A 24,484-nucleotide genomic window follows, 5' to 3' on the forward strand; every position below is an offset into this window, starting at 1 on the left:
TCGCATGTCTACGTCATAGTCTCCTGTATCCATAAGTCGTCGGTAAAGGATTTATGAAATTGTATCAAATTGACTTAATCAAATCATATCGCGTACGGGGTGTGCATTTGATAAGAAGCACAGCGAAAGGGTGGACAGCCGTAAATGCGTAATCACTACCGGAATCAGGAATTTGCAAACCACTTCTAGATGGATTTCGCCTTCGGACAGCCATTGGCCATCAACCTTCAACGGCGTTGTTCCAATTTTCAGTGTCACGAACACTTGCCAGCCGTTGTGTGAGCCACTTATACCACTTATCGAGAGCGCCTAAGTATGGTACAGGCGTGAGAAACGCCAGTGGCCACATTTTGGATGTAGCCTAAGCAACAGCTACCATTTGTAACAGGAGCCCCGTTCGGAACATGACCTCCGAAAGGAATATAACGAGAGATCTTTGATTTGTTTTGCAGTGTAGCACCAACGCTCTTACTAGCTTGCAGCTAAACAAACCTTCAACTTACCAACGCAGAAGCTAAAAGTGCAATCGGAAGGTTGAAGTGTCGTGCTGCACGGCGCGATAAGCTTAAATCACCTTTCCAGGGTGCCCTACACGTTGGGGATGATAGAGAGAGTTTGTGTCTACAGTGAGCGCTGTGTACTTTTGTCGGGTTTTTTTCTGTTGTTTTATGCATGTTGTGCAGGCAGTGGTCTATTATCGTTGTTTGTTAATAGTATCGTTATCCTGAAAAGCTTTGTTTATTATATAAATTGCTTGAATCATTTATTTTCTAATATTAGCTAATATATGGTTGATAATACGGCAAAGAGCGGTCAGAATGTGATAATAAATAAAAAAAAACATTTTTTATTTGTTAATTATTTTATTTCAATCATCCCTTGCTCTTCTTAACACCTTGATTTTGTTTTGTAAACTTGCTTTTCAAATTTTAGTAAACTGTCAATCTGACCGAGTGCCGTTGTTTGTTATTAGAAATATTAATTTGTTGTTGTTATTGAAATTACCAGCGTAATATTTTATGTAAGTTGCCTGGCATATGTTCTTAACTACTAATAATTTTACTTTAAACACTCTCTTCTAAACATTTGAAGCTTGTTTTAGAAACTTATTTTCAAAAATTTAGTAAAATGTCACTCTGACGTACACGTGTGGTGATGGCAATGAACGTTATTTAGTAATTTAGAAAACAGTTTGTTTAATGCTGTAGTCTACTTAGGGTATCTGTGTTTAAGTTACTCTTTCTTTATTCTCTTTTCAATTCCAATTGTCTTTTTTTCTGTTTATCATCTGTTTTGGTGTATTGTTTTCTTTCTTCATTGTTTCTATTTTCAGTGTAAAAGTTTTCCCCCCGCTCTCATGAACCGGGGATTCATTTCCTGATCCGCCAAACGGCAAACTCCACTTAAAGAAAACACCAACCACAAACGCATGACAAAACACAGTGCGGTGCACACGGGCAACCAAATCGTCTTCACTGCGTAAAACCAGTTTCGCAATGTGCAGTGCTTTTGTTGTCCTCGTTCAAAACAACCACCGGAGGCGAAGGCGAAATAAAAGCATCCAACATTACGAGCATAATTGCAACAACCCGAAAAAGGGCAATTTGTGCTGATTGCAAACCAGCACCACAACACACTGGCGAAACGTTAACCGAGCTGCGCTGAGCTCATTCGGTTTGGCAACCCGGCGCGATCACGCGCGTACACTTTGCGCGCAGCTGGCGGCAAATGATGACCGAGGTGTGATGATCATCGAACGGACCGAGATCAACAGTCGGCCCCGGAAGCTGTGCCGCACACAAAAGATTCTTCGTTTCTCTCCTCTTTTCGGTGCGAGAGCTTCGCGTACACATGTAGGGTACGAAAGCTCTCAGCGCGTGATCCAACTGCTGATCGTGCACGCTCTTGTGGTACTGGTTTGCGCTCTCACGACCAGTCGCAGTTTGAGTGTGTGTGTGTGTATGTGGCCGAAGTGGGGGGGACACACACAGCGCGACAAGGACTGGATGGAGCGAACCAAAACCGGACGGGTTTATCCCGCGAAACACGCTCCGTTTATCTCAGTAGCAATAATGTCGTTGGCTTGATCGAGTGTCCGGACGAGAGTTTGTCTGTGCGCGTCGCTGTTACCGGGGGCCTGTACTCATAGCGGTGGCATTTAGGCATCGAAGTACTGAAGAAGGCTGCCCAGTTAGGTGGCACTTTCGGGTTTTTTTTCTCCTAGGGAGGGGTGGCTTCACCACTGGCGGTTTATTTGTTTATATCAATAATCTCGGTTCGGGGTGTTCTCCAGTTACGGTTGCTCCATTTTGTTGTGTTTTTTTTTGCTAAGAATAGTTGTGTGCGAACCCCCCAACTGTGCTGTGTGGTGTACCTGTGGAAGAGGACGCTGTACCATAAACGAGTACAGCACAAACGTACGCTTCACGCTTTGTGACGCATCCGTGGTGTCCGGAAATAGTGAGGCAAACATCAACAACAAAAAGTTACAATACAAAAGCACAACTCTCCCTCCTGTTCCAACCCCGTTCCGATAGGGGAGGGTTGTAGAGACAACCGAATTGTCAACCTCATTAAAGCGAAACCCACCGTACCGGTGTGGTGTGTTTTGTGCGTGGCGTTTAGATCTGTAACCCTGTAAGGGTGTTTTCGGTAGTTCCAAAAGCGAGGTGCCCGTTGTGGTACGAAAAGTGAAGGGAAACGGACGCCAGCGTTAGACGCAAATGCCACGAAGTGGAATGTGAATCAGCGAGGGTTGTGCCGAAAAGCGTGCGATTTCGGCCAAGGGAACTACTCAGCTCGGCCAAATATTCTCTACGCCAGAAGTCAACAGACACGGTGCGATACACTGCAACAGGTTGCAAAACATTCTCCTGCGTGGTCGAAGCGAGTGCGAAGAACCAAAGTCAAATCACCGACATAAGAATGGCCTCGGCGAAGATGTTGGGCTTCTTGCCATCGAGCGCGTTGCTATTGCTGGTGGTCGTGTCTGCACACCTAGTCAGCATCCGTGGGGCGGGGAGCGACACGGTGACGGAATTACCGGCAGCATCGTCAATGCCACCAGTTATGCCGGTGGCGTACAACGAAAACAAGTTTCTTAAATATCTGTTCAACAAGTACGGCAGCAAGGGAGTGATCTCGTTCGAGGTGAGTTCCAGCCAGCAATTCGAAAGGCTCCGCAAACCGAGCGCGCGCCCTTGATGATGGCGATGATGATGAAGGGTGTTATTAGACGACGTTGAATTGCACACCGATGCTTACATGCCAGCGCGCACCAAGATGCTAAGAATGGTCAAAATGTTGCATTAGTATTTCCATAAATCTCCGTCAACGGACGGTTTACGGACGGTAAACAGTGGCGTCATAATAACGCGCCCCGTTACGTTCACGCCGCGTCTTCACTTCCCTATCTGCTTGTTTGCTCACACGATCGTCACGACGATAGTGCAAGACAGTTTATAACCCAGAAATGAAACTTTACAACCCACCTAAATGCATCCCACAACATCTCTGACCGTCGTTTCGTTTGGTTTGTCTTCCTACCATTCCCTGTACCTCCGCTGATAGGGTTTAGAGCATCTGATGCATAGCCTTGGACTCGGCGGTATAGATTTTACCGGTTCGCACACCCTGAAGGAGCATCGCCCGGATGGGTACGATTTCGGTGACTACGATATTTATGACGGCGTGAGTCAACACGGGCACGACCACGACCATCATCATCACGATCATGATGGTGATGGTGCGGCGACACAGGTCCCACCGGTGATAACGTTCGCCAGCTCACCAGTGACCACCGGCGATCAGCGGCCCCAGATCACCGACAAGCATCCAGCCGAGCAGAAGCATGGGGCGGACCAGCAGCCAAGCAATACCAGTGTCCTCACGGTACCGCGCACCGGTACCGCAAACAGCAGTACCATCCCGCGATCGGTCACCACGGTGGTACAGGATAGCAAGGTGTCCGGCGCAGATGATGATCACGTGTGGCAGGAAATTATCTTTAAAGACATGCACGATCCCAGGCATCGCCATCCGCGGAACAAAAGTAAGTCGTAGTATCCCGTTTGTTAGAACAGCAACCTATCTAGCCTATCTATCAAGGAAACAGCCCGGGACTGGTATTAGGAGTTGGCCTATAAAGATAGGGACGTAACAGTGCTCGGCAAAAACAAATCTCCCTCTCTCAGTATGCAAAAAAAAAAACCATTCCTCTTAGGTTGACTTGGTATTTAGGTCAATCCCTCGGAATGATGTGTGCCGTAGGATATATGAAGAACCACTCAGCAGATGATGAGGAGCGATTAAGCTTAAACGGTGGTTGTCAATTGACGCCACTCTGTCCGTAGACGAAGTCACTTTAATGTTTGGCCATTTCGTCTACCTACGCGCGGTGTTTAAACGGCACCGTGATCTTGTGCTAATGTGACTAATAAGTAGAGCTAGATGGATGTCTGGACAGGTCGCACGTAGCCACTGGCCATTGTTTATACCATCCCTGATAAGCCGGAGAACCGCTCGAGCAGTTCGTGTTGTTGCGAATTGCCCACGAATGAATGCCAAAATCTTTCCCTTGCCAGCACTTCGGGTAGTTTGATCTCGATAGCTTAACGCTTGGTCGTTGTATGCACAGTTGATTAACAGCTTTATTTCGGGTTTCTGTTGCGTGTATGTGTGCTGTTATGCATATCTTAATTATGATGCATGTTGTTATCATCCCCACCTACATTGTAGTGTGTTACAGAACACAGACCACCGTGGCGACATTTTAAAAAAAACTGCCATAGAAACAATGAAACAGACGGACGTCAGATGTGTGATCTTACCACAAGGTCCACAAGGTTCAGTGAACGGATCGGATCGCACGATCGTTTTCGGCATTTTCTTACCGCTGGATGCTGAATTCGTTTTTCTATCGACACTTTCTTTTCCGGCTTTCTCTTTCGATTCATGATACATTTTTGCATGTTCCCAATTGCGTTGGTCATGGACGATTTGCTATGACGCAGGGTTGACACATCCAAAGCAGAAGGGATGCACGATAAGGATTTGGCTTAATGTTTTTGTTCTTTCTTTTCGGTTATCGAACAGTCCGGCCCCTTCTAATACATGTATATACTTCTGTAGGAAATAAAAAAAAACTTCTTGTTCGCATTCTTGGTAGGAATTCTACGCTGTCCACATTCCTGACCGTGTGTTGCACGTCACGCAAAGAATGCTTCTTATTGCCTATGCAATCCACACGCGCTCGCCTAGTAACGGAAAGCTCTAGCCATCGGATAGGGAATCCGTATGCAAAACACATCACATTTCATTCGCGTATGGTAGAAAAAATGAAGGTGTGCAGAATGTATCGACAGTGAGTGGGGATTTTTTTTGGCATGGGTAAATCCCATTTAACGATATTACTATAAATAGTCTATTGAGTTAAGGTACAGGAACGCTTTTCTAATAGAAAGGCATCTGTAGACAAGTGAAGCATTCAAATGTCGAGGAAGTTTGAAAGTGCATAGACCGTACCATACTGTAGTGATGAGAATCTCGACCGCTCTAATCCAGGAAAGCCCTGCATATTTCGAATTTCCGCGTATATCGAATCATGGTGCAAAATCGTTTATACTTCAAAGTGTCAAACTCAACTTCCTTCTCTTCATTTTATTTAATCAGCAATTCAGGCGATTTTTTGTATGAAAACACTAAGAGAAAGGTAAAATGAATGGTTTATACGACAAGAGTAGGCTTGGTCAACCAAATTTTCACCGTTTTGGCCAGATTTTGAAATTGTAGAGGAATGTAATCAACGGAGGAATGTTCAATATATCAAGAAGGTGTTCACATTTGCTCAATGATTTAGTGGATCATTGATAGAGCTGAATCTGGATAACGAAAAGAGCCTTTTCTTAGAGAACTTGGATTGTTATGCCTTTTATTCTCATGGATGACGGCTGTCCGTGTGCTACGATATTGTTGTGTAGGCTTCGATGGTTAGATTATGTGCGGAATGAATTTTCTAAACGAAACTGGGCAGTTGTCTATAGAAATAGATTGTCATTTAAGGCACTTTAACAACCTACGTTCATAAAACATAGCACCGGTCGTTAACGGCTGTAGTTGCGAAGAATTCATAGTAACATTTCTGGTGGTTGCCTTAAGGTAGTCCGCCGGTTTCTAATTTTGTACCGTTCTGTTACGAAACAGAATTGAACTTTCTCATCACTACCATACCTCAAACAACTAGCCTTTATGCTTGTTTTGATGTTCAAGAACCCTGCAATACTTATTCAGATGCCTGTAAATTAATCCAAACAGTAATTATAACATCAGTTCGTAATTGGTTTTTATTTTTGTAGAAACAGTTCCTCAATCATTCCTTATAAGGACATTTGAAGATATATTTTGTGTCTGTCTAAAACTTTGGTGGTATACAGTGGAAAGTAGTACCATCTTACTTTATGTATTTAATTAACAACTGTATAGGTTTTGTTCATATTCTTTTCTGATACTACTACCTCAAGTGACCATGGTCCTGCCATTTCCGATAAAAAATAGTTAAGTTAGAGATAAGAATTTTAAATTGTCGCTTACTGAATCTTTGCCTCTGGATGAGGCTGAACGAGTTGGAATTTGTTCCATTACCTTCAGTCTGTGTGCCAAGAAAGCTGAGAGTTTTGCCATCTCAAGAACCTCGAAAAACCAAAGCACAACACGAGAGTCCCATTTTATACCCTCTTGCAACCGGATGTAAGGGTTTTGCGACATTTACAATATTTATTTTGTGCAGGATCGGCACGAAAACAGTAACTGTTTGTGTGGAAAGCAATAATCATCTCCAGCGCACGTGGCTCGTTTGCGAATTGTTGTACCGCGTTTAACTATCGTTTAAGTCACCGGGTGAAATAGCGGTACCATGCCCGGGGGATGCGATCGTACATGTGTGCACAGGGGTGGGCACAGGCAAATGAGCGATGGAAAGCAATAAAACCGGAGTAGATAAAATAAAATTCTCCATTCTCCACTCTGGGTCTGGGGTTGTTTGCCATCCATTGTGCTAAGCGCAAAAGCGCCAAGAAGTTGACGAGTGAGAAAACAAAACAAAAATAAAACACAGACACACGGGCGAAGATGATGTTTCTCTAACCGTGCGTGTTATGGCGGATTTGGCTTCACGAAACCGGTTTCATGATTTAATGTAGCGAGGTTTGTGGTAAAACCAACGTTTGACCGTCGGCATCCCGGCATTGTGCAAACAACCGGCACCGCTACACGCTCAATAATACCCCCTTTTCGTTCAAGCGTTCTTCGGAAGTGATTATTTTCTCATTTCGCATTAGCATTCGGAATGTGGTGGATAGGTGAAAGGTTACCCGTCTCTGAGGAAATTCATGCTAGCATAAAACATCGACAGACATCAAAATGAAGTTCACCAACACACAACCACGCCTTACAATGCATGTTGTGCCAAAACAAGATGGATGGCCTCGATGTTTTATTCACCCGGAAGAATATGCAAATCGTTGATTGGAAAACCCTTTTTTTTCGTCAAATAAGGTCAACAAGTCACTAAAACAGTGCTCCAGAATAAACCGATTTTGCTTTAGTAATACTGAGAGATTATATGTTAACCCATTACATCCCGCAGGAACGCATTTTTATCCGAATGGCATTATTCATTATAGTCTTATAGTCATTATAGTCAAAAAATGACTCAAAACAAGAGGGTCTAGGACATTATGTTCTTTTGGCCATCCTCAGAACTCGAGATATCTGAGGATTAAAAATTCAAATTTTCCATACAAAGTTTTATTAACTTTTCTTCCATTGATTCAAATTTTGTTCAAAAATATATTCTAAAGCTTGTATTTAATCATTTTATCACAAATTTAATCAAATTAATATAAGTTAATTTCACACATTTTGAAATTTTCGTTGACCGTTTTTATGATTATTTTTTTCCAAAATTGTGAACACTACAAAACGTGGCATAAAATACCAAAATTAACCAACGAAGCGTTCCTGGCGCTAAAGGCACATTTGAATTATCAACGGATAATAATTTAAAAAGTAAGGTGATTTAGTTTATTAGATACAGATTTATGAAATTAAAAAAAAAAATTGGCCTTCGAAATTTCGCACGCTTTCATATACAGACAGCCCCCGAGATACGCGGGTTTTGGAAATTTTACAGAAGAGTTAACTTGTGCTTGAGCATAACAAATAAGCTAATAATCATCTATATTGCTTAATCGGCTATAACAGTGCGGCAAAGAATTGATAATTGATGTTAATAGCTTTCCTAATCTGTTACATAACTTTTTTTTTTCTTAACTCCACACTTCTCATGCTAGATGTGCCATTCTGTTTGTCGCCGATGTCTATCGTCCATCTGGTGATGGAGGAGCCGCTGCTTGCCAAACATCACAACTTCCGCAAGGCAAGGTCCCTATCACACGCGCATCCCTTCGCACCGCCGGCAGACGATGAGGTAGATCCCGATGCACGCATCGAAATTACACCGTCCGAGTTCAAGGATCTTTGTCCGGCATTTTTGGTACAGCTGGATCAGCGGGCCTGTTCCCAAAAGCTACACAAGGAAGCCAATCCACAACGGGAGAAGAAGGCATTTTCGCAAGGTTTGTTAATGTCGGCTGTGTTTTCCAATTGCGCATGGGAACTTTTTTTCTAACTCTGCTCCGTTTTTTTTTATTCAACAGCGTGGATCTACGCTTCCGCCTGTGTGCTGATCATTTCGCTGTGTGGTCTGGTAGGAGTGGCAATGGTACCGCTCGCTAAATCCATCGCGTACGATGACATATTGCGATTTCTGATCGCACTCGGCGTAGGAACGCTATGCGGGGATGCACTGATGCATCTGTTACCGCATGCACTGCTGCCACATGACGATGGCGATCATCATGACCATCACCACGACGAGCTCGATCACCACGACGGCGAACATGATCATTCGGCGGAAGCCCGTGCCATGTGGTTGTGTCTGTGTGCGTTCGGGGCGGCATTCTTCATGTACAGCCTGGAGATGATATTGCCGCTGTTTCGGGACGGGGATGAACATTCACACCACGGCCATTCGCATGCGCACACGCAAAGCTCGAATCGGGTGGAACCGAGAACGGTGCAACAGTCGCAGCACACTAACAATCATCATCCCAACTATCGGAGTGATGACATCGAGCTGGATATGGTGGACGGTACGAAAGATAAGGAAGCCAAAATGATGCTAGAAAAGAAAAGCTCCCGCAAACCGATGGCAGCGGTAGCGTTTATGGTTATACTGGGCGATGGGCTGCACAACATCACGGACGGTTTGGCGATTGGGGCAGCCTTTGCAGTCGATCCTGTTACGGGGCTGGCCACCTCGTTCGCTATCCTCTGTCACGAGCTGCCGCACGAGCTCGGTGACTTTGCTCTACTGCTGCAAACCGGTGTCAGTATTAGGAGGGCAATATTCCTCAACATAGTTTCCTCAGTTTTAAGCTTTATCGGTAAGTTGATAGACGATAACGTGGCGAGTAATATTGTTTCAAAAACATAGTAATTTAACATTTCTTTTGTACATTGCACAGGCATGGCTCTCGGATTGCTACTGACGGGTCTTCACGAATCGGTCGTCAGCTGGATCTATGCGGGAACGGCTGGCACATTCCTGTACATTGCACTGTCCGATCTGGTGCCGGAGATGCGCAACGATGTAGCTAAAAGTGAGAAAAAGTTGAAGGTGATTCTGATTCAGCTAACCGGCTTAGCTCTAGGAGCTATCATTATGTTGTTGATTGCGCTGAATGAGACAGGTCTTCGGAAATTGTTTGATTAGTACGATAGTATTAGATTCAGTATTGTACATAGTGTTAGAAGAAATAGATTGTACTGTTTTTTTTAAATTAATGAGTGAAACATTGCTGGAACGCACAATTAAGCGAAGTGGATATCAAAATAAGAAAGAACTCCTTGCTGAACCTCATGAATTATGTTACCGATTACAGGGTCTTAATTATGTAATAAAATGAGATAAATTTTATTATTCAATTCTAAAGTTTGTGTATGATTTCCTCCAGTTGAACTCGTACGTACTCCCCTGCAAACTGTCAATTTTCCATTTTGAATTTAGTAACGCACCGTAACGCACTGGAAGCTGTCAAACTGGTTGTCAAATCAGCTGTCGCGGGTGTTTATTTACATTCCGGTGCGTGTACTGATCAGCTGTATTTCCAATTGCAAAAGATAAAACTCCTTCACTATGTTGGATAAAGTGAAGCACATAATTTTAGTACTCTCTGGTAAGGGTGGGGTAGGAAAATCTACTGTCAGCACACAACTTGCCTTAGCTTTGGCGGAAGCAGACCATAAAGTAAGTCACCCAAAATAGGCACAAGCTTTCTTATCAGCTTGGGGAAACAAGTCGTATCATCTGTTCTGTGCATCTTTTACCCCATCACCGTAGGTTGGCCTTCTCGATATAGACCTATGTGGACCCTCTGTACCCTACTTGTTGGGGCTTGAAGATCAAGATGTACACCAGTGTGATGATGGCTGGGTGCCAGTATACACCAGCGCCGAGAAAAAGCTGGCCGTCATGTCGATCGGTTTTCTGCTCAAGAATCGTTCCGATGCCGTCATCTGGCGGGGACCTAAGAAGACTGCCATGATAAAGCAATTTCTGGAGGACGTGAATTGGGACGAATTGGATTATCTTATCATTGATACCCCACCGGGAACATCCGATGAGCATATCACCGTGATGGAATGTTTGAAAACGGTCAACACAGACGGTGCGATTATAGTGACAACGCCGCAAGAGATGGCCCTGGAAGACGTGCGCAAGGAGGTAACGTTTTGCAAGAAAACGGGCATTCACATTCTAGGGATAGTCGAGAATATGAGCGGTTTCGTGTGTCCCAACTGTTCGGAATGTACTAACATTTTCTCGTCCGGCGGTGGACACTCGCTGGCAGAACTGGCAAAGGTGCCACACCTTGGCACGCTGCCAATTGATCCGCGTGTCGGTGAACTCGCCGGTACTGGCAAGTCATGCGTAAAGGAACTGCCCAACTGTACCACGACCGAGGTGCTGCAGAAGATTGTGCGAACGATAACGGTTGGAGCTGAATAAAATTGTTGTAAAAAGTTGGAACTTTTGTCTATTTCAAGTGAATTAAAAATATTTTTAGATATGATCGCGCACAGTAACTTTGTGATAGTAGTGTGGCGCTATTTCGGTGAGCCAATGCTGCTGGATTACGGTGATATCCTTCATGAACAGCTTGGTTGTGTGAATCAATTCGCAGAACACAACCCACTGGGGTTGCTGTTCAGTGTACAGTGCGGACAGCGGATGGATGCTTAATTCGGTATTACCACGGACCGTCCTGTACACACCCGAATGGTGCAGATAGGCAGCGTACGGGAAAAAGCCAGCCACGACGCATCGGCAAATCGTTTCCACATTGCCATGGCACGATCGCAGCGGAATGTTTAGCTCCCGTTCCAACATTCCCGCCAGCTGGGTTTTGATTTCGTGTGCCCGTTTCAGGTTACGGTAGATGAGAAAGTTGCGACCACAAAATTCTTTCGTTCGTCCCGCTTCCACGAAGGCACAGTACACGTTCAGCAGTGTGATCAGATCACCCTCGGCCACCTCGAAGTTGCGCTTGGCAATGCGTCCTCTTATCGCGGCCTGTCCACCGGCCGGCTTTGAAAACACGGACTGCACCTGCAGCATTGCAATAATGATGAGAATTTCCTCGGAGCAACCCATTTCACCAGCCTTAAATAGCATCTTGGCCATCATCGGTGGTATGGACATTTCCGCGAGAAAGTATCCTACCGGGGACGTTAGCGATCCGTCCACATCGAGGGCTTCCAGAGCGTACAGCGTTTCCAGACATGCGAGCAAATTCTTGGCAGGAGGCGCTGAAGGAAATGTAAAGCGCAGGATGTTGTCTATGCCGAGCGCTTTCAGGAATAACACCGTGCTGCATAGATCCGACCGGCGCATTTCCGGTGGCGTATGCTCTGGCAGCTTTTCCCACGCGTCCTCCGTGTACAGGCGATACACCTTTCCGCTCCGGATACGTCCGGCTCGTCCAGCACGCTGTTCTGCGGCCGCTTTGCTTACTGGTACGACTACCAAACTGTCCGTGGTGCTATCTGCCGAATACCATTTCAGCTTCACGTATCCACAATCGATGACTGCAAGCAAACAAGGTGGGGAACGTTATAAAGGATTTTTATTCGGAACACTTTGTGAACTTACCATACACAATTCCCGGAATAGTAACGGACGTTTCTGCGATGTTCGTCGCCAGTACAATCTTCCGGACACCCTTCGGCGCGGTAAAGAACACCTTCAGCTGGTCCGCGTTTGCCAGCGTACCGTACATTGGCAGTATTTGCATGTCTTCCTTGCCACCCATCTCTAGATGCTCCTTCAGTAAGTCTACCGCTCGCAGTACCTCCTCCTGCCCGGTAAGAAACGCCAACACGTCACCCTTCGGTTCGGTGCGATGAATCTTCATGACCGTGTTAACCGTTTCCTTCACATAATCCGGACACGGTTCCTGCAGGTAGAAAATGTCCTGCGGATACATACGACCCTCCACCGTAAGTATCACGGCCGTATCCTTGCCCGCTTTCGGCTTGAGGTTAAAGAAATCGCGAAACAACTCCGCATCTACGGTGGCCGATGAAATGATGATCTTCAGACCGGAACGCTTCCGGGCAATCTTTTTCAACAGTCCCAGCGCGGTATCGGTTAGCGTGTTCCGTTCGTGCGCTTCGTCTACCATGATAACGGCATACTGCGTCAGCAACGGGTCGGCCAACATCTCCCGCAGCAGGATACCCTCGGTCATGTACTTGATTTTCGTCTGCTCGGGATCACATTTTGAGATGAAGCGGATCGACACACCGACCGACTCGCCGCACAGTTCACCCCGTTCCGTGGCGACACGGTCGGCAAGGGTAATGGCCGATATGCGGCGGGGTTCGGTAATACCGATCAATCCCTTCGTATGCCATCCAAACTCGTACAGGTACTGGAATGAATAGATAGGAAGTTGAGAATGAGAAATATTAAATTTAGCAATTCCTCTGGAGTTTTATGTTAATACGACACGTTTACAAAAACCAAACTAGAAGAATGAAGTTGTATGGTGTTGTTCTCGTAACATGACCAGCTGATCAAAGCATTTTGCACCGTAAGGTCACGGCGGCTTAGTGGTGTATTAGTAGCGGCGTCGATCTTTACACGACAGGATCCGTCAGAAAATCCAATCCAGAGCAATTTCTCCGTACCGTGCGGCGATGTACTCTGAATTTCTAGCTACGAGTAAATACAGCCAAAGAAAGCGCGCGAATAGAAATGGGGGGCCTCTTTTCTTCCAGACTTCTCTTGAGGTGTGTTGTGCCGATAAAGAAGCGTTATCTCAAAGGAATTGATTTGAATTTTTGAGTAATGATGGAAAAACATAAAAAATACAGGAGAAGTTTATTCAAATACTTTCCTCTATTTGCCACCGATTTTCTGTTGCATATGGTTCATATTTTTAAGATACTAAAGCCTTGCGACGTTAAGAATTCGTAATAGGATCGTAATATTCACCAGTAACTCTACAATTGCCTTTCAAAAATGCTTCTGCTACAAAGCTTCACAATTTGAATAAAATCAATTAGAAAATTTCCCAACAATTTCATCAAAATTTAAGAAAACGGAACACTAACACACTTACAAACAGCTGGACATTCTTGTGTATCTTTATTGTTGTGATTTGCTTTCTGAGTTGATGATAGCATTCACAGTCGAATTCTGCTACAACAGCACGCAATCAACGATCTAATATATATGTATAGATATATTCATATAAATAAACCACCATCTCTCTCTCTTTCTCGAATATATTCATATATATATATATATGCTTCACGCTCGTTATTTGTAGGTTCCCGTGGCAAGAACGCAAAATGACACATCTCACTCCATTTAGTCGTTAAAGGTTAAGATTGTTTGTTCCCCGCGAGGGATACAAATAGCACTTAATGTCCAGTGAAGGGAGGAATCGGAAGGACGATACGGGAGGGAACTTATTAATGATTTTGTTGATTAGTGCACAGCACGTTAATGTACACACACGCAAACGTTTCAGTTGCGTTTTCATTTGCTAAGTAGTGTGCTGCATCATTTATCCAGCGTTCGTGGGTAATGGATTTGGCCGAGCAGTGTACACAAAGTGAAAGCACACCCAGTACCGCGGTGTCCCGTTTAAGGGATGTTTTAATACTTAAAACAATAACAAAAGAAGAAGAAGAAAAAAAACGAATCCTTGCTTATAAATCTATTCCACATCCTGCATTTTTTAAAAGGAAAGCGATAAAAGTGTACAAAATGGGGTTCACTACAGGTTGGGAAAGGGGTGGTTTTGTTTGGGGAAAGTTTGCTAATCTCTGTACAACGTATTAATAGAAACGCTCCGTTCAATAAAGATAGACCGCCGCTCCTGCCTGCTGACATTACAACACTGTACACAAGTAGAAAACATGTTTGTGGTATTAAAATACAGTTAACGTACTAGAATATAGGATTAAAGGATCGTAATAATCATGAAGGCTGTTTCAGTGTTGTTTCTTACACACAGTTTCATATACTAGAGCTTCTCCTCTCGCTGCTCACCTGCTCTGTGCGCTGTGCAATCTCTATCCTTTGCCCTAAACAAAACGATTTTTCACTATTTGCACTTGTTTTACACACGTCTTAGCCGTGGTTCACCCTATCACTGCACAACATACATAATATAGATATACAACGATTCTCATATAAACAATTACCACCACTCTCAACTGATGATTGTAAAACTGCCCTTACTATGTTCGAGCGTTTCCTCTTCTAAGGCTTAAGACGTTAAGGTTTAATAGTTTCAGCTTCCGTTAAAAGAAGGGAGTGTCTAACACATTCACAATAATACGGTAAAACACACGACAGCGTAAATGGTGTGATGTTTAGTTTTTCTTCCGACGAACTACATGGAAAATCCGAACCCGAACGGTTGGAGACATTGCGTTTTGCGTTTTGTGTGAGGTGTATGTTTGCACGGCCGTGCTGCAAACGGTGACCACAGAAAGGATGAACGGCTGTTTAAACCGGCGGGACGGAAAGCGCGGATATGTCTGCGCGCTGCGGCTTAGCGCAATCACAACGAGGTATTGTTCACCGTTAGCGATTTGTAGATAAAGTTCTGCACACCGAGCAGATGCATCTCGGCAACGCTGATGATCACCAGCAGCGCCACGTACCCGGCGTACTGGATCATCCGCAGGTACTCCCACAGTTTATCACAGAAGATGCTTAGCAGCAGAAAGTGGAGCAGCGCATGCACGTTGAAGATGCGCCACAGCCAGGCAATGAAGAAGAACCCGGTCGACCGGAACACTGACTCCTGGTGCAGGTACTGGGCCGGCGTTACATTTTCCCGCTCGAGCATATCCTGGTAGATGGCGATGTACCGGTTCCATCCGGTCGAGCTAAGCAACAGCATGCCGGTGTAGCACAGCACCTTGCGGGCAACTTTTTTGGTCGTGACTTTCACCTTATAAATTACACCCGATTCAGAACTTTTCGATTCCGACACCGGTATGATTGACTGGAGCTGTGTGTAGCCGCGCCGGGGTGGATTGTTTTTCAGAAATACGAACACACCGATCATTAGTGCAATACAGCCGAGCCCATCACAAATTCCATCGATATAGTATCCGGCCGACCCGATATCTGAACGCTCGCCCCGGATGTGTTTCTTTGCCCGGGCCACATGCCCGTCCAGATCGTCCAGAAACGTGCGGAACTGGAACAGCACCACACCGATACGACGGTAGCCGAGCGAATCCGACGCTATCATCCGGCCGGCCGCAATCGCAACGAACACGTGGAAAAACGAGATCATGTTCGGCGTTACCAGATCACCCTTGGAAAAACCAGCCACATTGTCCACGATCGTAGCGATCGGTGCGAACAGATAGTGGTTCGTGTGGTCCAGCATCATCGCCTTCACGGTAACGTCGCACAGCGGATTTAGATCGCAGTTTACCCAGGCCACATCCTCGTAGCGCACGATGTGCCGGTTCAGCTGCAGCGGCATCGAGGACGACGGTGCCAGTACGGGCGATGTGACCTTACTGGCATGGCTACCACCCGGTACCGGTTTCAGCAGCGTGCTGTTGGCGGCCATCAGGAACGGATCGGTATCCCGGATCGGGTAGTCCTGGATGCGGATGTACAGATTCACATCCATCCAGGCGAAGAACGCTATCAGCAGAAACAGCAGGGACAGCAATATTTTGCTGACCTGCGAGCTCGGACCCACCATGATTATCGAACGGAGTTGGCGAGATTATCGTGGGCTATTAACACTGGATTACCTTTCCTAACAACAAATATTCTTCTATTCTATGTATTTGATGATTTATATATCGTGATCTATATGTGGATTTGACAACAACACAATTCGCTCGATTTGTGAACCTTCTTGCGGAAGAAGAACACGCACACGGTAACCGTCACGATCGACAGCGAAAGACCAACTGCAACACGGACCACAGACAGTAAACGTTTCTGGATAGGGGGACTACTACTACTAATACTACTACAAACTACTGCTCCGTGTTCGTTCCGTTCGGTCGCTGGCTCGCGCGCGCCCTTATCGTACGTCCTTCCGAACCGCGTGTACGTGCGTGCTGGGCGTGGAGGATGCCAAAGGTTCGTTGCGCCCTTCGTGCAAGCCTTCTACCACACAGCGACGAACTGAAACGAAACAGAGAAACGGGAATAAATGAAACGGTCTGACTGTCGTCTCGGGAAGGTCCCTTTTTGCCAATGGGGTGCAAAGGTGGTCGCAAAAGAACCCTGTGAGGGATGCAAATATGCCGAAAGTGCTTTTTACGTCGAACTCTCGAACGACACTGTTTGAATTGGGAAGCATAGGGATTCTTTTTACTGCGAAAAGTTTAGAAAGTTTGTAGCGAAAAGGAGTTGGTTAATTTGCAATTATTCCACGCAAATCATTACGAATGCATACGTCACATTATAGTGGCGGAGTTGAAAATGAAGCTGTGCTATCAACACAGTTTATTATTAATATAATAATTTTGTGTTAGGCGCGCAAAGAAGTGTGTTTCTCTTAAGTTTCACTAAACGATGAGAAATGTTTCTTTAATTTGTCAAAACAATGAACACTTTACATGAAAAGACATTCAGGTTTTGTAGTTTGTGCATAGTCCATTAATTTTAAATCAAAATTATTTTTTTATATTTTAACGATTTATTAAAAAAAAACTATTTTTCATCACGTTTTATCACTTTAGATACTGTACAGTACAATATCTGAATGTGATATAATTCTCCGACGAAGTTCGATTTTTGTTTGAACAGCTCATAATACATAATTTCGATCTGATCCCACCAAATATACGGCACGGTTTTACGATGCGAAAACCGGGATAAACAATAATTATTTACATCGCGAATAATTACAAATTAGAGATCATTTTAGCTTTTCAAAAGCTCTCGTTTATGATGTAGAAAGTATATCTTTAATGTAATAAAAGTAATTTTTAACGAACCATGCTCAGTGCACGCAATAGTTTGTGAACGGCTTTTTTACTGTACAATTTCCATATAAAAAACGTAATATATAAATAAAAAATTTGTTTACGTATTTTTCCACCATGCTCGCCGTGATATCCAGCTCTCCATAAAGAACCGGGACCGGCAGTGATAGAATCTGTAAAATTTGCTTCAAAAACAAAACACGGAACAATCTATAATTCATCGTTCAATACCCCTACACAACAGGGAACAGAGCAGACACATACACACCAGAGCTTCCGGGTACGATAGAGCACCTCGTACCCATTCGAAACCGAAAGTCACGAACGATGGAAATGCAATTTGCATAAGTGAGACATTGTGTGGACAAGGGAAAAATCTCCCCCTTTGGCCTGTCCCAACCGGACCCCTTGCCGAGTCGAGTGGCGTCATTTAGAATGGGTAGGTTTGTCGCGGGGTTTAGCTGATCCTTTAACAGTTCAACCTCGGTTGTACGAGTCCTTGACATCGGACCGTATCGCGATGCACAAATTGTACATGGCCGATCGTAACCAGAGGACCACCACCGCAACGCAACGAAGGAAGAAACATCGGTGACACAATTGTATAGCCTTTGTGCCAGCGAGCGACCCGCGCGTACAACTCTAGTGGGAAATGTCACATTATCAAGGTAATATCACTAAAGTGCCAATCCTTTTCGAGTTGACTTGTGTTCGAAATGGAGCGGAGGTTTATAGGTTGGGAACGGGATTTCCTCTTGCATAGAACTTTACCGCCCAGTGCAAACATCACCACAAAACCTATGCGCGATGACTATGTAGGACACGGAATGCAAAACATATAGAAGGGGTATGTGCCAGAGCTGACACCATGGCTTGTACTGTGTCCTTTGCTACATTCCCATCCACTCGTTCATTCGATCCTGTGGGAATGGGTTGTATGAATAATGCACAAGGCAAGTTGAACGATGGCGAACGGGAATGGTTTTTTTTCTCGGCCTGGCATGTACCGTTTCCGACCTATAAGTAAAACGGAAAACAAAAATAGAAATAAATTGCTTAACCGAGCGGTAAAAGATTGGGCTTCCGCTTAAGGATGGATTAGTCATTTCTTTTACTGAATTGATGCTTTTTTTTCTTGCTTTACAGAAATATTACAGCACAATTAATAGGAAATACGTTCGGTAAATTAAGGATTAACTTTATCGTCATTTGTTATCGAATTTGTGTCTCTTTTTCTGTACCATCTGCCCAAAACAGACACCTGCAATTTTCCTGAAACATTGCAAAAGAAAAAAGATCACCGAAAGCACTTTCACTGATTGTGTTCGCTGCTGGCAAAAAAGAAAAACTTTCGTATCCAAACAAGCGTATCGCCTACGGTGTGTTTTGTTAGTTTTGTTTTTACAATGCTATCAAGTTCCAGTTCAAATCCACATTTTATGCGATGTGCACATCGATTCACAAATTTGCTTTGCATGTAGAAAATAGGTATGAAATCTTCAAGGAAACTTTTTTGCTAACAGGAATATTTCAACTGGAAATTAAAAACTTTCCAGATGATACTTTCAACTCGTGTAACACCATCTTAGGGGCAAGGTATTTATAAACACGCTATTGAAGCAAAACGTTATCCTCGACCCCGCTCAAAATCAACAAGAGCTTTCAGTAGTACCAGTATCTCTGTTTCTACCCTAAATGTCGTCTGTCGCCGAAATTCGCATGGATATGAATTAGATCAAATTGGAGAAATAAGACAGTATAAACGAAACAACGTTAAGCTGTGGATGGCAACCATCCAATATGCGACTCCCGGTAAACCTAACGTGCTTACTGATGCTACGATACGTGCACGTCAGGTAGAGACAGCTAGTAAAAGAACTCTTCGGTGTCACCCATACAAGCTCGAAACATCCTTCCGATTTTGCTCATAAATGTTGCACTCACAAGTTTATCCGATGGCGTAGTTCGGTACCATACGATCCTGGGTAGCGGTGGGTTAATTTGGGGTTTGTTGTGTTGTGTCCTTCTCCTTTACCTACACCTGATCCCGAAGGGATGGCTCACTGGCGTCATAAACTGTTGATAGTAGCACCATAAATAGTTTAGATCCGTCGCGATAGACAAACCAAACAGGGTGGACCGTTTTAAGGTGCCACAATTATGGATGCCAACGGTTTTCACTGTCGCAGTTGTCTACTAGGGATGAATGAATCGAACAAAACCTAACGGATATAGTGGAATTTTTTGGTGCCCAAAGTGGGCTACGAAACTAGACCAAACAGCGGTTCTGACGAATGGTTGCCAAGCGGTTCTAAAAATAGTACCCGTCCTCATTAGTGCCCATTTTACGATGTTAGACACATTCCTATCGTTAGGATAGATAGATGAATGATTTAGTGTCGCGTGTATCCTTTCTGGGGAGTCCTTCGGTGGGTACGGGGTGATTTACAGGTGTGTAATTTTGTTTGTTTTTCATTACTTCGGAATCAACATACAATCCCACGTCAACATCCCACTAAAAAAACAATTGGAAAATACGCATTTCCATGATGAATGATTTGTCGATTGATAAAGCTAATGAAATTAAATTGGGTAGCCGCTATTAAGATATCTTGGAATTATTGAAATATTGATCAGTTATGCCCTGCTAACCACGCTTGAAAATATGCAATCACTAATTATTGAAATAATTTTGGTGAACTGTGAATTATAGAGATAGCATTAACTCTTCCTTTTAGCGATTATTTCCTTATAGATATACTTTCTTATAGCAAGCGAACCCATGAAATCTCCGAGTCTTCATTGATTAAGCGATCATTTAAAAAATACTTTAAAAAAATCATTTAAAAATGCAATCTTCCAGAGACAAACGCTCAAGACGGAGTCTTGCACAAATTCTCAGGGTATACACATTTAATGCGGTATTATATAAATCTAAATGGCACCACAAGGCACTTCAATTGAAGAAAATTTTATAATTGCAGAAGCTCATCACAAAAATAATTGTCAGATTCGCCAACGCTAAGTGGCAATTTAAGCTAACGAACAAATATGCCATTCTCACGCAACCCACACTGAAGCCCTATCCACGTGAGTCCGTTTGCATCAACGGTAATTTCGAATGCAACTTGAAATTGCCTTCAGTTTTTAAAATTCGATGAATCTAAACATCTCCAAGTACACACGACTATTCCATCGTAGAGCAGAAAGCACGATACCGCTGCATACCGCAGGGGAGGGTTAAAGAAATTAAATGTGATTGTTTCTAGGCGGCAGGGAAGCAGCGGCAGACGGGTGCGGCAAAATTATCGCACTCAATTGGGTGGTTTCGTTCGAGCTTGCAAATCATCATCGCGTCAAACATTCTGACCTTAACATGGAACCCCCTCCGGGTTTCCGGGCACATGGAGTTAGATCACTTTCAAACTGGTGTGCGGCTATTTTATACGATCAAATAGCGTCATTCCGAACGATGATATGAACTGAGGTACGTTCAACAAAATGGGGACGAACCGATGGAATGCATTTCCACCCTTTCCGAAAGGCACAAATGAGTTCGAAATTTGTGGTGCTGTATTGCACACGATATTGCTTATCTACTGCTAGTGATTCATTCGTTATCAAAGCGGAACGGAAATGTATTGGTAGGAGGGTCCAACGTTTGGTTGGCATCGAATCTTCGTCCTGGTTGCGAGAACATCTTCTATTGGTTTTGTTTACGTGTCGCCGGCGTAGTTTAAACGGTGGCGCTGCTTACCTGCGGTACTTGTGTGCTTTTCCCGGATCCGGTTTCACCGACCAGCACGAGCGTTTGATAGTGCTCGAGACAGTACAGAATCTGGTCACGGTACTGACGTATCGGTAGACGTTCGCGCTGAGCTGCAAGATTAAGCGACTGGTGGGCGTTGAAGACGAACGACGTTACGTGATCATCCGCTGGTGCCGCGTCGCGTTCCGATGCAAACGATTCGTCATCTAATGTAGCGCGCCACCGGAACCGGGCACCATAGGCATTTATGAAACATGAAAATAAAAGAGAACACCGTAAAGAATGTTAGTGTACGATCTTGACAAAAAACAAAACATGTTGTAGATTACAAACAAAACGCACCAACTAGCGAATGCGGTTATGAAACTATCCGCGGCCCCGATCGGAACAGGCAATAGCGCGAAACTAATTCAATTACAATATACCGCCTGTCTGAACTCTAGCGCTAGAACGTGGTGTTCGCGGCACTGAACAACACTAACACGGCTGAGCGATGTTGTACGGGTGAGAACGATCCGCGAACCAGCAGCTACACACTGCCCATTTCACGCATATAGTCTCAACACGCGTAAACTCTGTGGTCTGTGATAATGCTGATAAGCGGATGGCACGATTGGCCAATACACACGTATCGCAAAGTTCAACGACAATGCCACGAAGCTAACAAACGTTCAGAGTCTTTCGGTGGAGACCGAAGGTATGGGCCACACCTTGTGGCAACATTATCCACCCCAAAAGGGGTCGTGTGTGTTTAAAATTTGATAAACCAAACCAATCAAATGTACCTGCCTGCTAGAGGATTAATCGATTGCTAGGAATGACGCGTGGAATTTGGCTCAGGACTTAACCAAGGGAGGAAAGCTTATCAGAGTCAGTTTTATTCAACCGATCGTTTGTGCACACTCATCGCACGCAAGGTTTCGATAACGGGTGTGAGAATGAGTTACAATTTATTTTTTTCTAGAATGTGAAGTGCCGCTTTCTTCGCCTCAAATATCGGCAACAAAAACGTATCGGTTTCTCTCCATGCGCATGATAAACATTGGCCGCGATCGTACGCACGTTGTCGTGAGAAGAATGGCGATCATTAATATTCCACACCACTCACGCTTGTTTTGTAAACAAAGTATGCGCGTCCAGGTGCCAAGCGCAAATCATACGTGCGTCGTTGTACCATTTATTAATGGTAATTGCCATTTTACGGAAAGGTAAAATCAGTGACCCTTCGTTCTTTAACCGATTGGGGGGGTGATCGAAGGAAAATGTTTCTCACGTTACTAGGTACAAAGCTGCGGCTGTCTAGAATTGATTCACAAAGATAGTTATACGATATCACAGCAGACCAAGATTACTTGGGGATTTTTTCCGACTAGTGGATCTCGCCACTAGATACGGTGAAGGTGCAGTTCGTATACTTATCAGTTAGCGAGGCTGTTGGAAATCGTTACTACGCTGGTGGTGGAAATTGCTTGCTGAAGGCATGTAAACTCAATTAGCTTTTCACATGAACGTGCGAACGAGCGAATGAGACGCAATGCCCCCCGAGCAGTGGTGTGGTGTGTGAAACGATGATGGCAGGCGTTCGCTAATTATTACCATATGCTGAAAGTATACATATCGTGGTACCCATCGTGCGATGGCCGCACTATGCCAGATGCTTACCCGGTTTGAGGAACTTTGGAAAGCGGCTCGCACTCATAATCCACCGAGATGCGAGCAGTGTTTTGCCGTTTTGTTGTGCTGCTGGTAGCAAGCCTTCGAAGTACCCAAAAATGCCGAGTGCGTTGTTGATGTTTTGCTGGTTGCTATAGAAGCAACGGGAGCGTCCTGTAGCGTTCCAAATTTACCGATGACTCAGAAGACGTAGTAGGTGGTGGCAGACAAATCTATTACGGCTCATTACGGGGCCAACTGGACACACTTTTAACCTTGGCTCTGGGTAGAGTAGGGTAGGTTGTTTCGGATGAGAGCGAATGTTTATTTTCGCCGACGAATCACTATCGATGATGTCACGCGCCAGCTATGTTCGCGGGTCGTGTATAGGGTGGCATGAAGAACAAAACGAATTGCACTTGCTTAAACACATATACACACACAATCACCAATTTCTTACGGGAACGGTTCACTTCGCTGCTCAAGGCGAAACGGAATCGGCCACCAGTAACAAGACGTACTGCTGTTGTTTTTCTTTTTCGTTTGTAGGTCAGCGGGATTTTCTTCGCGATTCGATTTCGTTCCTTCTCTTTTGCGTTGCTTTCAAGGAAAGGGTGGTTTTGGACTCGCGTTCTTGAGCGTACGCTTGCACACTAGTATGCATAGGGGCTAAATGTTGTTCACTTCGCTGATGTAGATGCTCATCCGCTTGCGTTATGCGTAAATGCGTTACCCTTTAGCGGATCTTTCCACCAGCTGCAACTGTTCGCCACCGCCAGCTGAAGTAAATGGTTTTCACGCATGGATTACCATTAGACGGTTGGCAAATGGTGTGGATTCGTTTGCGGGCGGCTTTCCTTGTGCGTTCGTCGGGTCGATAAGCTTCACTGCCACTTCAAAACACACCTGATGGCGTTGGGGTAGGCATGTTGTGTACACTTTGGAGAGATGTGATTAAATTCCACTTTTCCTCACCGCTTAGACCGAATTCTTCATCACAAACGTGATGGTGAGAACGACGGCAACAACGTAAGCTTATTTAACAAGAAATAGAACAGTAATAATGTATCCGAAAACTGGATATCAGACGAAAATTGCAAGCGTACAACGCACCAAGTAACCAGAAACGCGAACTGAAATGAGAAAAAAGGATCAAACAACACTCGATGCCGAATGACAGTTCGCGTATGGTGTATATGACGAAAGGTTGAAAAGTTCAAATGGAGTCAGCTCTACTGCTCGTTTATTTATGATTAACCGTAGTGTCAATAACCAAATCTACACCTTAATCTCTACGACCGGCATACCCGGGTATCCCATACATTTTGTATGGGGAACGCAAAGATTTCGTCTTTAAACTTAAAAATCTTTTTTTGTATTGGAAATTAAAATTTCAAATTTGGAACACAAAAGCGGGCATTAGTATTCTATACAATCGTGAAAAAACAGAAT

The 24,484-nt window shown here is 44.4% G+C and overlaps 4 protein-coding genes across 4 annotated transcripts; 2 read left to right on the forward strand and 2 right to left on the reverse strand.

Moving 5' to 3' along the window:
• The first annotated feature begins 2,925 nt into the window (after positions 1-2,925).
• On the forward strand, positions 2,926-9,832 carry LOC128298810 (zinc transporter ZIP10). Its single transcript, XM_053034609.1, has 5 exons — positions 2,926-3,150; positions 3,571-4,051; positions 8,349-8,633; positions 8,715-9,503; positions 9,585-9,832. The coding sequence occupies exons 1-5, from the start codon at positions 2,926-2,928 to the stop codon at positions 9,830-9,832; spliced, it is 2,028 nt and encodes a 675-aa protein (XP_052890569.1).
• A 379-nt stretch (positions 9,833-10,211) lies between these two features.
• On the forward strand, positions 10,212-11,141 carry LOC128297941 (cytosolic Fe-S cluster assembly factor NUBP2 homolog). Its single transcript, XM_053033657.1, has 2 exons — positions 10,212-10,366; positions 10,460-11,141. Exons 1-2 carry the CDS (start codon positions 10,256-10,258, stop codon positions 11,126-11,128), a joined length of 780 nt encoding a protein of 259 aa, XP_052889617.1. The 5' UTR covers positions 10,212-10,255; the 3' UTR covers positions 11,129-11,141.
• A 41-nt stretch (positions 11,142-11,182) lies between these two features.
• LOC128310340 (probable ATP-dependent RNA helicase DHX35) lies at positions 11,183-24,096 on the reverse strand. Its single transcript, XM_053046963.1, has 4 exons — positions 23,042-24,096; positions 21,368-21,585; positions 12,272-13,052; positions 11,183-12,207 (listed from the first exon to the last, which is right to left on the reverse strand). Exons 1-4 carry the CDS (start codon positions 23,076-23,078, stop codon positions 11,183-11,185), a joined length of 2,061 nt encoding a protein of 686 aa, XP_052902923.1. The 5' UTR covers positions 23,079-24,096.
• Positions 13,910-21,767, reverse strand: LOC128310341 (ceramide phosphoethanolamine synthase). The gene is made up of 3 exons (XM_053046964.1): positions 21,722-21,767; positions 21,368-21,585; positions 13,910-16,804 (listed from the first exon to the last, which is right to left on the reverse strand). Exon 3 carries the CDS (start codon positions 16,368-16,370, stop codon positions 15,201-15,203), a length of 1,170 nt encoding a protein of 389 aa, XP_052902924.1. The 5' UTR covers positions 16,371-16,804; positions 21,368-21,585; positions 21,722-21,767; the 3' UTR covers positions 13,910-15,200.
• Positions 24,097-24,484: the final 388 nt, after the last annotated feature.

The sequence above is a fragment of the Anopheles moucheti genome, chromosome 2 (genome assembly GCF_943734755.1).
Source record: "Anopheles moucheti chromosome 2, idAnoMoucSN_F20_07, whole genome shotgun sequence".
Taxonomy (NCBI): domain Eukaryota; kingdom Metazoa; phylum Arthropoda; class Insecta; order Diptera; family Culicidae; genus Anopheles; species Anopheles moucheti.